The 13056-nt window shown below is 38.4% G+C and overlaps 1 protein-coding gene across 3 annotated transcripts in view; it reads left to right on the forward strand.

The window, feature by feature from the left end:
• Window positions 1-13056, forward strand: part of ksr2 (kinase suppressor of ras 2) — a 183530-nt gene that overhangs the window by 145605 nt on the left and 24869 nt on the right. For all 3 annotated transcript variants that reach the window (XM_049470691.1, XM_022667280.2, XM_049470692.1), the window contains one exon: window positions 9499-9633. In XM_049470691.1, coding sequence (XP_049326648.1) covers window positions 9499-9633 — 135 coding nt within the window. The remainder of the gene's footprint in view (window positions 1-9498; window positions 9634-13056) is intronic.

A 13056-nucleotide genomic window follows, 5' to 3' on the forward strand; every position in this document is an offset into this window, starting at 1 on the left:
AAGGTAACTCTGATGAACTTATTCTGTGCAACAGAGGTAACTCTTGCTCTTCCTTTACTGGGGTGGTCCTGATGAGAGCCAGTTTAATCATAACGTTTTTGATGTTTGACCATGTGTATGTTTAATGAGTGGGGGTGTATGCAGAGCGCTGGGTGCACCTATAGGAATAGACTCTGAAGATTGATTGTTGTCAGGGTTTTAATCAGTCAGTGGCGCTCCTGTTTTTTTTTGTTTTCACCACTAATATATATATATATATATATATATATATATATATATATATATATATATATATATATATATATATATATGAAGAGTTTGGTTCCAAAACGCTATAAATCCATTTTTATCAATTTGAGTAAAAAAGGGTTTTCTTTAGCGAGAAAGTGGTAGGCTGAAAACCACTGTTTTCTGTTTCAAACTATCAAATACCATACTAAGGTTAAAATAACACAAAAAAATCAAATCAAGATTTTAATATTTAAAGATTTATTTTTAAAAATAATTCGTTTTTTCGCAAAACGCAATAAATCCATGCCTAGTTTTTTTTTTTTCAAAATGTCTTATATATCCTTTGGCATCAATAGAATTTTTTTTTTACTAATAATGTGCAAAATACAATAATAAATAACAGTAAATTGTACATCTGAATATAATAGTTTAACCATTGGGCCTAAAAACACAAATTTCAAAACATTTCTTTTCGAAAAAGTGCAAAATTTCATTAAAGAACAAGACATTAACACTATAAAATCCCCAAAATCAATCACGTTACATTAATGTGCTGTAGTGTAATGTAGTGTAGTGTGGTGTAGTATAGTGTGTGTGTGTGTGTGTGAACTGCAGATGACAGCCGGCATTTCCCCCCTCCTGAATGCCTCATTTTCTTTACCTTTTCACGTACATGAGACTCTTTTGATGGCTTTCTCTTTTTTCAATAACTGCTTCACGAACAGGCTCCTCTATACCATCAAAACCGCTCATTTTCGCGGACTTTGAGAGTGAAAAACGAAAGTGAAAGTAGGCTACACGAAATACCGGCACGCTCAACAGGGCGCGTGTTTACATTCTATAGCTCGTGGAATGCTGCCCTGTGATTGGATGAGTGGAGATGTGGCGTTCTGCGGGAAATCAAGACTGGCGTTTGTCGCGTTTTGGAAGGAAAGAGAGAAAGCAGGGCAGTATTACACGGCGGGTGTGGCGTTTTGATGAAAATTGAATATTGGCTTTTCAAGAGTGGTCACATAACATTCTGATTCTGGCTCTAACTCATTTTTTTTTAAAAAATGGCGTTTATCGCGTTTTGGAATCAAACTCTTCGTATATAGAAACACGCCAGATATTAACCTGAACACACCTCACTTCCAGACCACCACGCCTCATATCATCAGTGTGGATTTATTCCTAAACTCTATGATGCTATTTTAACAGCGTTTGGGCACAAGGTGTGAAAATAGACTGTTGATGGGGCGTAAGATAGCAAAGTTTTAGAAATCTACAATATACTTACATATACAGCTCTGGATAAAAATAAGAGATCACTTAAAAATGATGAGTTTCTTTGACTTTACCAAATTAAAAAGCCTCTGGAATATAATCAAGAGGAAGATGGATGATCACAAACCATCAAACCAAACTGAACTGCTTGATTTTTTGCACCAGGAGTAAAGCAGCATAAAGTTATTCAAAAGCAGTGTGTAAGACTGGTGGAGGAGAACATTAAAAACCAGGGTTATTTCAACAAATATTGATTTCTGAACTCTTAAAACTCTTAAAATGAATATGAGCTTGTTTTCTTTGCATTATTTGAGGTCTGAAAGCTCTGCATCTTTTTTTTGTTATTTTAGACATTTCTCATTTTTTCTGCAAATAAATGCTCTAAATGACAATATATTTATATTTGGAGTTTATCAGAAATGTTGTTGGTAGTTTAAAGAGTAATATACAATGTTCATTTTACTCAAACATATACATATAAATAGCAAAATCAGAGCTCTATATTCCTCACATAACAGTTTATTATTGTCACAAATCACGTCCTGGCTTATCGACTACAGTTGGAACTCGGTGCTCAGGGCCGGAGCTGTTTTACCGCACTCCCACACCTTCACCACGCAGCAGAGCGTGGCGTGAAGCTGCATTCAGATCAGTCAGCAGCAGCAGCAGCAGCAGTTAGTAAGTGGTTAGTTGGGATTTCAGGCTGTTTCCTACCATTTAAGATTCATTTCCTGCTCCTGTTCCAGCGCATTCCTCTCCGGCTCCTCCAACGCTCACATGAAAGCTGCTTTTCTTCCTCCGCCGCGGCCCATGCCGTGATCCAGCAACGTGCCGGTCCTGCAGCTTTTTGATGTGTGTGTGTGTGTGTGTGTGTTTTTTGCCTGTGGTGTCCTGTAAAAAAGCAAACAACATACTATCTAAAGGAGCTTTAAAGGAAAAACACTGAAAGAATGGATTATGGACAGATCTCGTGTTCTGCAGTTAGCTTTCATTTAAGTAACTTTTTGGCCATAACAATAGAACCACTGGCAGGTGGAACAAGGAAAAACACAGATTTTTAGGAGTGGTTTATGTAAAGGTGTGGAATATACGCAGAATATGCACAGAGGTTACGCCCACACCTATATTATAAGTTAGGTGAGGTGATATCTTGGCCATTGTGCTCATGGCAAGACAATTTAGAAGTGAGACAATCAATTTCCAAAGTTTAAAAACAGTTGTTACTATGACATAAAGAAAATATGCACGTATGACCCAGATTTATTCAATTTAGCATCATAATTTTTTGTTTGGCCAGTGCAACATTGTTGAGTAAATCTCAATCTTTTCCCATTGGCTCCTGGCATGTCTTTTTGCATAATGTCTTTCCCCACTATGACCCACTAAGACTATAAAATTAACCGAATAAATCTATTAGTTTTAGTTTTAATTTAGTTTAGTGAGATAAACAAGTGAAAATAATTGGGTAATTTCTGAAAGCCAAGTTTATTTTTTTATTTTTTTTAACATACTGTACTTCAGTTGATCTTGTTGGTTTAGGTGAACATTATAATTATGATTATGATTATATTATGACTTGGATTGACCAAACGTAGTTGTGGTTTTGTCATACCACACCATCTCACATTGAGAGACCACAATTCAGTGCATTATTAAATTCTTAAAGTTTTGTTGGATTATATCACAGACATGTCGGCCATCTTGGATTCAATTAAAGATATTTTAAAGCAAAGGTTTATGAGTGGCACATCATTCTGGTGTAGAATTTTACCAGAAAAACAATGGTTGGCTTTAAATTTACATACTTTTCATATTAATTTTTATGGCTGGTGACATAGCTTAACAGATTTAACCCTTCAGCCACAGGTTGTCTCTATAGTTAGATCACCATTGTATAGTTTTTTTTTCTAGTAAGAGATCCTGTATAATGTAAAATATCTGTCCAAACTTGTCATTTGGGGCATCGAATGGTCCCACAATAATAAAAAAAAATCCACTATATTCGGGAAATCGCTGGCTCGAATCCTGGTCATGCAGCTTGCCATCAGCTGTCAGAGAACAATTGGCCTAGCTCTCTCTGGGTGGCTACAGTAGAGTAGATGGTGCTCTTTCCCCTTATCACTCCTAGGGTGATGTTGATCAGCACAAGACGTCTGTGAGCTGAGGTATAAAGGTACAAACTCAATTGGCCTTTGCTAAATTTGGAGAAAAAGGGAAAAAAAATAATTTGGACATCCAGGCTAGGGTTAAAGACAAAACGAACTGTCTGCCAAACATTGAATGACCCTTTGCTAATGTATTTAAAAATGGAGGATGTTTTTTTTTTGGTAGCACATTAAACAGAAAGCTGTTTAGATCTCACCGTGTTCATTTCCACTCTGAGAATTAACACAGCTGAAGGAACGAAAGACACAAGTGGAGACCGGGAACCGGGAATGAAGCCAAATGGACGTGTTTTATCCTCGCGTTGTGAGGTCTGCTCTCACCAGCACTCAAACCTTTCAGCTGTTTAAACCAGCACTGAGCCAAAAGACTTCCCACCAGTGCTTTTAACACTAATTTGGAAAAGAAAACTTTCAAATCATTATTATTACATGATGAACATCAAGCTGAGTGTTGGAGCGAAACGTAGCAGAGTGTACCGAAGCAACGGACAGAAGAGAGAGAGAGAGAGAGAGAGAGAGAGAGAGAGAGAGAGAGCACAATTTAGACCTTCTACTCGTCCACTAACCGCTCCACTGTCCACGTTTCAGCTCATATGAGTTCATGAGGGTCTCTTCCATCATTCCTGCAGCTGCTGTAATAGATAGAGAATCTTTATATATGAATATGAAGCACACAGTTAATGGAAGAGAGGTCTAAAGTAGACAGGAACTCTTTCAAATTACTGCTTTTGATTTAGGCAAGGACACATGTAACCAAGTTTCAGAAGAGACGAGGATGCCTGTGATTTTTTCATATATAAAAAAAAAGTTTTATTAAATGTAAAGTGATTCACCTTTATATTCTTTTACTTTGCAGCTGCTTTTGAGCAGAGCATACAAAAAGAGTTTCTGATGTTTAAGTGAATGTAGTAACTTTGTACTGTAACTCTGTATCTGTATGATGGTGAACATAAGGCTTGTGTTGTGTACAGTAGTAAAGTTGTAAGTGGTAGTAGTGAATATAGTAACTCTGTATTGTAGAGAAGTGGGCGGAGCTTCTGTATCATGGTGAATATAAGGCTTGTGTTGTGTACAGTAGTAAAGTTGTAAGTGGTATTAGTGAATAAAATAGTAACTCTGTATTGTAGTAGAGAAGTGGGCGGAGCTTCTGTATCATGGTGAACACAAGGCTTGTGTTGTGTACAGTAAAGGTAAAAGTAAGTGGTATTAGTGAATAGAATAGTAACTCTGTATTGTAGTAGAGAAGTGGGCGGAGCTTCTAGATGAACATGCTGAACATAAGGCTTGTGTTGTGTACAGTAGTAAAGTTGTAAGTGGTATTAGTGAATATATTAGTAACTCTTTATAGTAGTAGAGAAGTGGGCGGAGCTCCTTCTGGTCATGGTGAACATAAGGCTTGTGTTGTGTACAGTAGTAAAGTTGTAAGTGGTATTAGTGAATATAGTAACTCTGTATTGTAGTGGAGAAGTGGGCGGAGCTTCTGTATCATGGTGATCATAAGGCTTGTGTTGTGTACAGTAGTAAAGTTGTAAGTGGTATTAGTGAATAAAATAGTAACTCTGTATTGTAGTAGAGAAGTGGGCGGAGCTCCTTCTGTATCATGGTGAACATAAGGCTTGTGTTGTGTACAGTAGTAAAGTTGTAAGTGGTATTAGTGAATAAAATAGTAACTCTGTATTGTAGTAGAGAAGTGGGCGGAGCTTCTGTATCATGGTGAACATAAGGCTTGTGTTGTGTACAGTAAAGGTAAAAGTAAGTGGTATTAGTGAATGAAATAGTAACTCTGTATTGTAGTGGAGAAGTGGGCGGAGCTTTTGGACATGGTGAACATAAGGCTTGTGTTGTGTACAGTAGTAAAGTTGTAAGTGGTATTAGTGAATATATTAGTAACTCTTTATAATAGTAGAGAAGTGGGCGGAGCTCCTTCTGGTCATGGTGAACATAAGGCTTGTGTTGTGTACAGTAGTAAAGTTGTAAGTTGTATTAGTGAATAAAATAGTAACTGTATAGTTGTGGAGAAGTGGGCGGAGCTTCTGGTCATGGTGAACATAAAGTTTTGTCCTGATCCCTTGAATGGTTTAGTGATATTATGGGATGTAGAGGGAGAAATACACAAACCCCTTCAGATCTTTCTTTAAGAAACTTTGTATTTAAACATTTCAATACATTTTTCGCACCTTTTTTGTACAAACTTTTGTTGAATTTATTCTCTCATTATCTGTTTCTGACTGCATTATGACTGAGGATCAGTGTAGAGGCGGGTGGGAGATATATGTTGGTGCTCTAGACGATTGGATTGGCACCGCCAGTTATATTGCTGTTATTTGGAGCTTTGCCTGTTCATGTTTGCGCTCCTCTTGCGTCTCATATTGAAAATGTTTACACTGGCAGAGAAGTCGGTAAATCAACATCCTCAGCCGAGAGACGCGGCATTCCCTCGCTCTCATCCTGTCGTCTGATTACCAATAAACGTGTTTGTTTGTGGCGGAAGCATTAGCGTGAGGAAAACAGACGTTTTCTCGTTTTTGAGATTGTACGTTTCCACCATTTGTTGAACAAGGCTTTCAAATCCATTAAGTGCTGCAGTTCTGCTCAACCTGGTCCAATTAGCAGCTATTAGGAGATCCGTGAGGGAAGAAGAGGAGCATTGTGGGAATTAGAAACGTATTAGTCCGGGCGTGAGCATACATGTTCTGACAGAGTTATAATAAAATAATAAAATCTATAGGACTGAAGCTGGAGCCGTGCTAATAACGTTTACCCTGGCATTTCAACAATATTCAATTAATCTGATTAATATTACAGGAAAAAAGCTTATGCTGGTGGGGTTGGGGTCACCTGATATGGACCTGTATTTCAATTACTCTTACTTAAAGGAGAACTCCAGTGTAAAATTGACTTTTTTGTTTTAGTAAAACATGATAAAAGTTCTTACCTTTGATGAATAGCACACCTCCGCTCTCCCACAGCGTTCTGAGATCCAGAGATTTTAACAAAAACACCCTTCAGGGTGTTTGTCCAAAAACACCCTTCAGACTGGGCGACACGGGGCATAATTTGCTGTGATAAATTAATTTTTCCACCGTTATTCAGCTCAAAGTAGCTCCACACCTCCTTTCTCGAATCCGGAGAGCCCTGACAAGCTTTAAAACTAGGCATTAATAACTTAAAAAAAGTGCACAAGAAGCTTATTTAAAAAAAAAACACTGTTTACATCCCATAATGCGAGCTTCAGCTCCGAGCACCGCCATCACTGTACTGATAATGACATAGACATATATATATATATACATAGACTCGGCATAGCCTGCCTCCTGGCGTAGCAGCCTGGCTATGTATACATATATGTCATTATCAGTACAGTGATGGCGGCGCTCGGAGCTGAAGCTAGCATTATGGGATGTAAACAGTGTTTTTTTTAAATAAGCTTTTTTTAAATAAGTAATTAGTGCCTCGTTTTAAATGTCAGGGCTCTCCAGCTTCGAGCAAGGAGGTGTGGAGCTACTTTGAGCTGGATAACGGTGGAAAAATCGATTTATCAGGGCAAATTATGCCCTGTATCACCCAGTCTGAAGGGTGTTTGGACAAACTGTTAAAATTTCTGGATTTATCATGTTTTACTAAAACAAAAGTCCATTTTACACCTGTGGATTAGATCCAGATATAAATACCTGGAAATAAAAACAAGAAATGTTAAACTTCCGTCTCTTTCTTATCTTTTAATATATCAAATCCAAATGTTTTCAGTCTACAGCAGAAATAAGGGGATCTGCTTTTGAGACTGTTTGTCCATATGTTATGTGTTTTATTGGCTAAACTCACCTGGACCAGTTAAACCAAGAACTGCTAAATGCAGGGAGACATGTCTCCAGAGATTCAGACTCATTGTCTGGGTGTAGCAGACGAGCTTTACTGGGAGTCAATTCTGTACTGGATGGAAATGTCAGGCTGCTTCAGGCTGCTGCAGACAGGTGGGCTTGGGGTGTTTGGGGGTCTGGATGTTGAGAGTGATCGTAAATCTACAATAGTGAAAGGCTGGGATTACGTCTCTCTTACGTTTCACTCTCAGGGGTTCAAATGCTGTCTTTAAATAAGTGTGAAAGAAAAAAAAATGCTTTTTTTACTGAATTCACACATTTCACTGACATTTTGGTGCATTTGTTTGATTGTTTGAATCAATGGGGTTCTGTCTTACACACTGCGCAAGGCACGTTGTGATCAATAGGGGGTGTGAGGTAGTTTAGGAATAAATCTACACTGACGTGTGTGGTGGTCTGGAAGTGAGGTGAGTTCAGGTAAATTTCTGGCATGATTTTTATTTATTTTGGTGGTGGAAAACACAGGAGCGCCACTGACCGGTTAAAACCCTGACAACAGTCAACAGTCAAGTCTATTCCTATAGGTGCTCCCAGTGCCCACACCCGACTTTTAACTTAACAATAAACATAATATAGAATCAAATAACATCGCTGTTCCCTTATTAAATGAGCACTATTAAGATTCAAACGCGCCAAATCAGAGCTCACCTGCCTCTTAAAGGAAAAGACACTGACACACTGATTGGTTTATTTTACGTTACACCTAAAATTAACCAAACCCATGATTACCCATTGTTAAAAGAATTAGTTCATACCTTTTGAGCATTTTGAGCTGCGCAAGGAGTATTTTTTATGCCTCTACGATACCAAAGACACACTGACACACCCTAAATCCAGGTGCTTGATACAAAATTGATCGGTGTGATGAAAATAGATTGCTAAAATAGGGTCCAAGTTCTAATTTTGCCAATATAGCAATGTACGTCTGACTGTTGACGTCTGCCTGGGTTGTATTCATTCAGTGGAGCGCCTCTGTTTTCTGTTGCCAAGATACAGGAGCAATATGCCCTAAAATTTACTTGAACACACCTCCCATCAGTGAAATCACATCAGGGTACTACTTCTTTTTGCTGTTTTTAGCAAAAGAAAAATTCACACTGTTCTCATTTCCCATGGTATATCTATTAGAGACAGATTATATCTGTACAGTATCATTTATTTTACTTTAATCCTGGATATATGGAGATATTTGGAGTGCATTATTATTAGTAGTATCATGATATTCTGGATCATTGACTTCTGTCACAAATCTGATAAAATTCTTGTATTTTTTATTATCTCAGTTAGGGGAGTGCCATATCATATCATATTCAGTAATAAAATTAAATTTTCATTTTGTTGCAGTATTGTACTCTTGAAATATATATATATATATTTTTAATTCAGTGTTTTTTTTTGTCATATTACCAAGAGTGAAATATCATGATATTATTTTAGGGCCATATCGCCAACCCCTAGCTCTGTTGCTGTTTAAACAAGGCAGGCTCCCAAGGCATTGAAAAACACACTGTTGGCAGGGGTGTAAGGTAGCAATTAGCATTGTGACCAATCGCCAGCCCAATCACCAGCAATAAAAAATGAATAATTTACGCTACACTGACATGCTAAAACTCATGGGACAGGAACTGGTCTTGTCTTCCTTGACTTTTACCACCCACTGCACATCACAGCTGTCCACTGTGGGTGGTAGTTACGCCTATGACGTATGCTGTGCCTAGTGTTCAATCTTACTCACAAGATAACACCTCACAAATTATTTAGGTTTGGGCGTTTCCAAGCTGCCATCCCTTGAGAAAACACTGGCAATTTTTTTATTTTTTATTTTTTAACAGGAAGGTTAAACAAGGATTTTAGCTTGTTCTTCTGGTTCTAGTTTCTTAAAATTCACATATTTCTCTGTTTCCTCTCTCTCTCTCTCTCTCTCTCTCTCTCTTTTTTTTTTCTCTCTCTCTCTGCAGTAGGAGGGAGGATAAGTTGCGGATTCCCAGTGGTTGGTTGTGTCACCTCGCCCCGGAGATTATCCGTCAGCTCTCTCCAGAGACGGCGGAGGACCAGCTCCCCTTCTCCAAACAGTCTGACGTCTTCGCCTTCGGGTACGTCTTCCTAAAACCCTAAAACCCCCTCACACAGTTCACCCACCCACTCAAACACAACACTACACTACACCACTATCACTTGATGATGCATTGAATTGACCAATGGAAATGCTCCAAAATAGCTAAAAGGTACAACGTTTTTTTGTCCTTCTCCTGTAACGCTACCATTTAGGACCCTGATATTTTTCAGTATTTAAGTATACTTAAGTATTTCCCCTGGAAAATGATTGCAGTGACACACGTTTTGTTAACCCTTGTGTGGTGTTCATATTTTTGTTACTCGTTTACTTTGTTACTTGTATTCAATTCAGCAAAATTAAGCAATTTTACATTAAAATGCTTTACACATGCTCGCTTCACCTAAATTTCAAGCAATATAAACAGCTTACATGGTTAATATTTGCTCTTTACCTTACGTTACATTTCTTTCAAAAAGTGCTACTATTTTTTATTAGTTTTTTAATAAAATGTAAAAGAAAATGAATTTAACTCAAGATATGAGTAGAAAATTTGTTTAGTTTCAAATTTACAAATGAAGCAATGTTTATTAGCCCTTGGCCAAACAGACTGTATGTAATATAAATGTGTGTGTGTGTGTGGGGGGGGGCGGGGGGGGGGGGGTGTACAGTGTGTGTTTATCGAAAATGTGTTTTGATATATGTTTTTCACAAAAAATGAGCCAATGCCAATGAGTTTGAGTTAGAAAAAAAATATTTTTAGTATCATTTGATGAAAAATGAAAGCGGGTCCCACAGACCCGAACACCACACAAGGGTTAAACACGTTTAATTCCTATGTGAGTATTGGAACAACTCAAAAAAATAAAAAAAAGCCTAATTTATATAAATTTATTGCAAAACTCGCTCAAACTAATATTTGGTTTCACCCTCTTTGGAAAAAAATAACTGAAATCAATCCCTTTTTCTAAAAATAATCAATCAATCAACCCCGATAATCAATAGGATTAAGATTCTTTCTCAAGTATGTTTGGGGTCATTGTCCTGCTGCAAGACCCATGACCTAAGATGCAAACCCAGCAAAAATGACCGAAATCTTTTGGAAAACCTTCAGATTTCAAGATGCCTTGCACAAAGTCAAGGCACCCAGTGCAACAAAACAACGCTAAAACATCTTCGAATATGTTTTTAAAATGTTAGCATGTTTTGTTTTCTTTTGAGATCTTTTCTTTTTTGGGGCTTCTTTTAGGATCTATTTTCTTTCTTTTTTTCTTTTCTTTTTTACCCACTGTCACCGGTCACTGCTCTACAAAGGTGCGACAGAGAACTAAGATTTGGCTGGGGTTTTTAAGCTGGGTTCACAGCTGAGCCTGGTCTGTGCTGATTACCGCTGGGGATTCTGGGACTTGGAAGCTTTTTAGCCCAGATCCACCAGCTCTTTCTCTCACTGCAGTCCAGGCCCTCTGCTGGTGGTTGGTGGCACATGCCGCTTTCTTACACTAGCATTGTGTCTCATGACTTTTGCCGTTTCCCATAGAAGCTAAAGAACACGGCCCTGACCTGTGATGTTTGCATGTGGTTCCCTACTGCATTGAACGTTGCTTGTCTTTAGTGGCATGGACAGTTTAAGACAGATGCTGCCAGTCACAATAATTGCAACCCACTGTGATCATTAGGTACCACCTTACAACTTATACAAGTGTGGGCTTTTTTTCGCAAGCCGTTCTCTGATGTAATACTTCTTTATACAGTTACAAACAGCGGTTCCAAAACTTTTGGCACATGAAAAGGCTTCTATACACACATTTTGTCTGCTATAAAGACCTCATTTGGGATAATAAACAGTCTATCCGTGCCCACAGTGCCTTTTTTTTCTAGGCTAATGGCTAATGAACAGTTAGCCCCAGGCAGTCAATTAAACCAACGGGGCCGGGGTCAATTTCATTTCACCGCACCACGTGGTTGCAGGAGAAAGCATCACGCAAGGTCTCTGAATGGGTTTTGGTTAATGAAGTGCAGTTTTATTTCATCCCTGAACTGACCCTCAGCCTGCCACTCATCATTAATTTGGCTCAGTATCGCCCTGTTTAAACGAGCGAGGCAGGAGGAGAATGTGGAATCAGGAGGACCTCCAGCCTGTTGCCCAACTCTGTATTACGGACCTCGCTCAGAGGCGCTGGCTTGGAGCTTTGAGCTTCAATTTCCTCATAAACTGTCCCATCGGAGATGCCAATAGCTGCTTCCAAGTTAAAGCTAAATTTCATTAGCTGGCTAATTCTTTCCTCAGGCTAATAAGCCCATTTCAGTGCTGCACACTCAGGCTGTTCAAGAGTTCATCAGCCATCAAGTGCTTATTGCATTCTTCTCCAGTGCGCACTGCAAACAAGCATATCTTGGTAAACGAAAGCATCTTACATCTAGTATTACTAGTACCAAAAATATTGAGACACCTGCACCCAGGTCCATCATACCACCTACAGCAGGGGTGTCAAACTCATTTTGGCCGAGGGCCACATTGGCATATTGGCTGTCCTCCGAGGGCCAGATGTAACTTATAAATGTAATAAAATGTAACCAAATGTAATATATGTAAATGAATGTAATTACTCCTTAATGTTAAATAACTCTCAATATATTATTTATTCAATCAAATATTACAGTTGCATGGAAAAAATGTTTGCTTGTTGCTCTATTAACATAAATCCTTTTAATTTGTCATGTCATGAAATCCAAAAACTCCATCAATCAAGAACCAAACTATTCAAGTGAATAGAAATGACATCAAGTTATATTAACTTTGAAATTATTAACTGAAATAAGGCTTAATAAATATAAAATCAAAAATTGTGAGCTGTTAAGAACATAGCATTTCCTCAGATTTAGCAGTTCCTCATCCAACCACTAGTGGGAGCTGCAGCAGCAGCACCACAAGTCCGCAGTCTTTACTGAGTCAGAGCTACAGCCCAGCCACGGGCTACAGGGCTCAGCTCAGCCAGTCTGGAGCGTTTTTAACATTTTTAAGTTCTTCTGTGTATGAAATAAAGATTTTTGTAACCGAATAATACAGCTCTCTACAGTTCATCTTTCAGCCCAATCAGCTAACAGCAGCCGTTTAGAGCATGAGTCACTGCTGGGATTACATTATAAACAGGTCAGTTATCGCGCTGCTAACCTCAGGATGTTTATAACTACGGAGTTTAGTGGACACACCACGGCGGCAAGGTTAGACTGTTGGGCTACTGAAGACTATTAAAGGCTATTGGAGGTTATTGAAAGGGTTATTGAGGGCAGAAATCAGTAAAGGCAGGTTAGATAAGTGATTCACGTCCTCGTACTTTGCTGCGGTGAAACTGCGACTAGCGCTGTCACAGTGATGTTTATTAACGTCATTAAAACAGATTTTGTCAGCTATTGTCTTATAAATATTTACACAGAACTTATATCTCTCCTAAAAAGCGTTTAT

This window comes from Astyanax mexicanus, chromosome 22, assembly GCF_023375975.1.
Source record: "Astyanax mexicanus isolate ESR-SI-001 chromosome 22, AstMex3_surface, whole genome shotgun sequence".
Lineage (NCBI taxonomy): Eukaryota > Metazoa > Chordata > Actinopteri > Characiformes > Acestrorhamphidae > Astyanax > Astyanax mexicanus.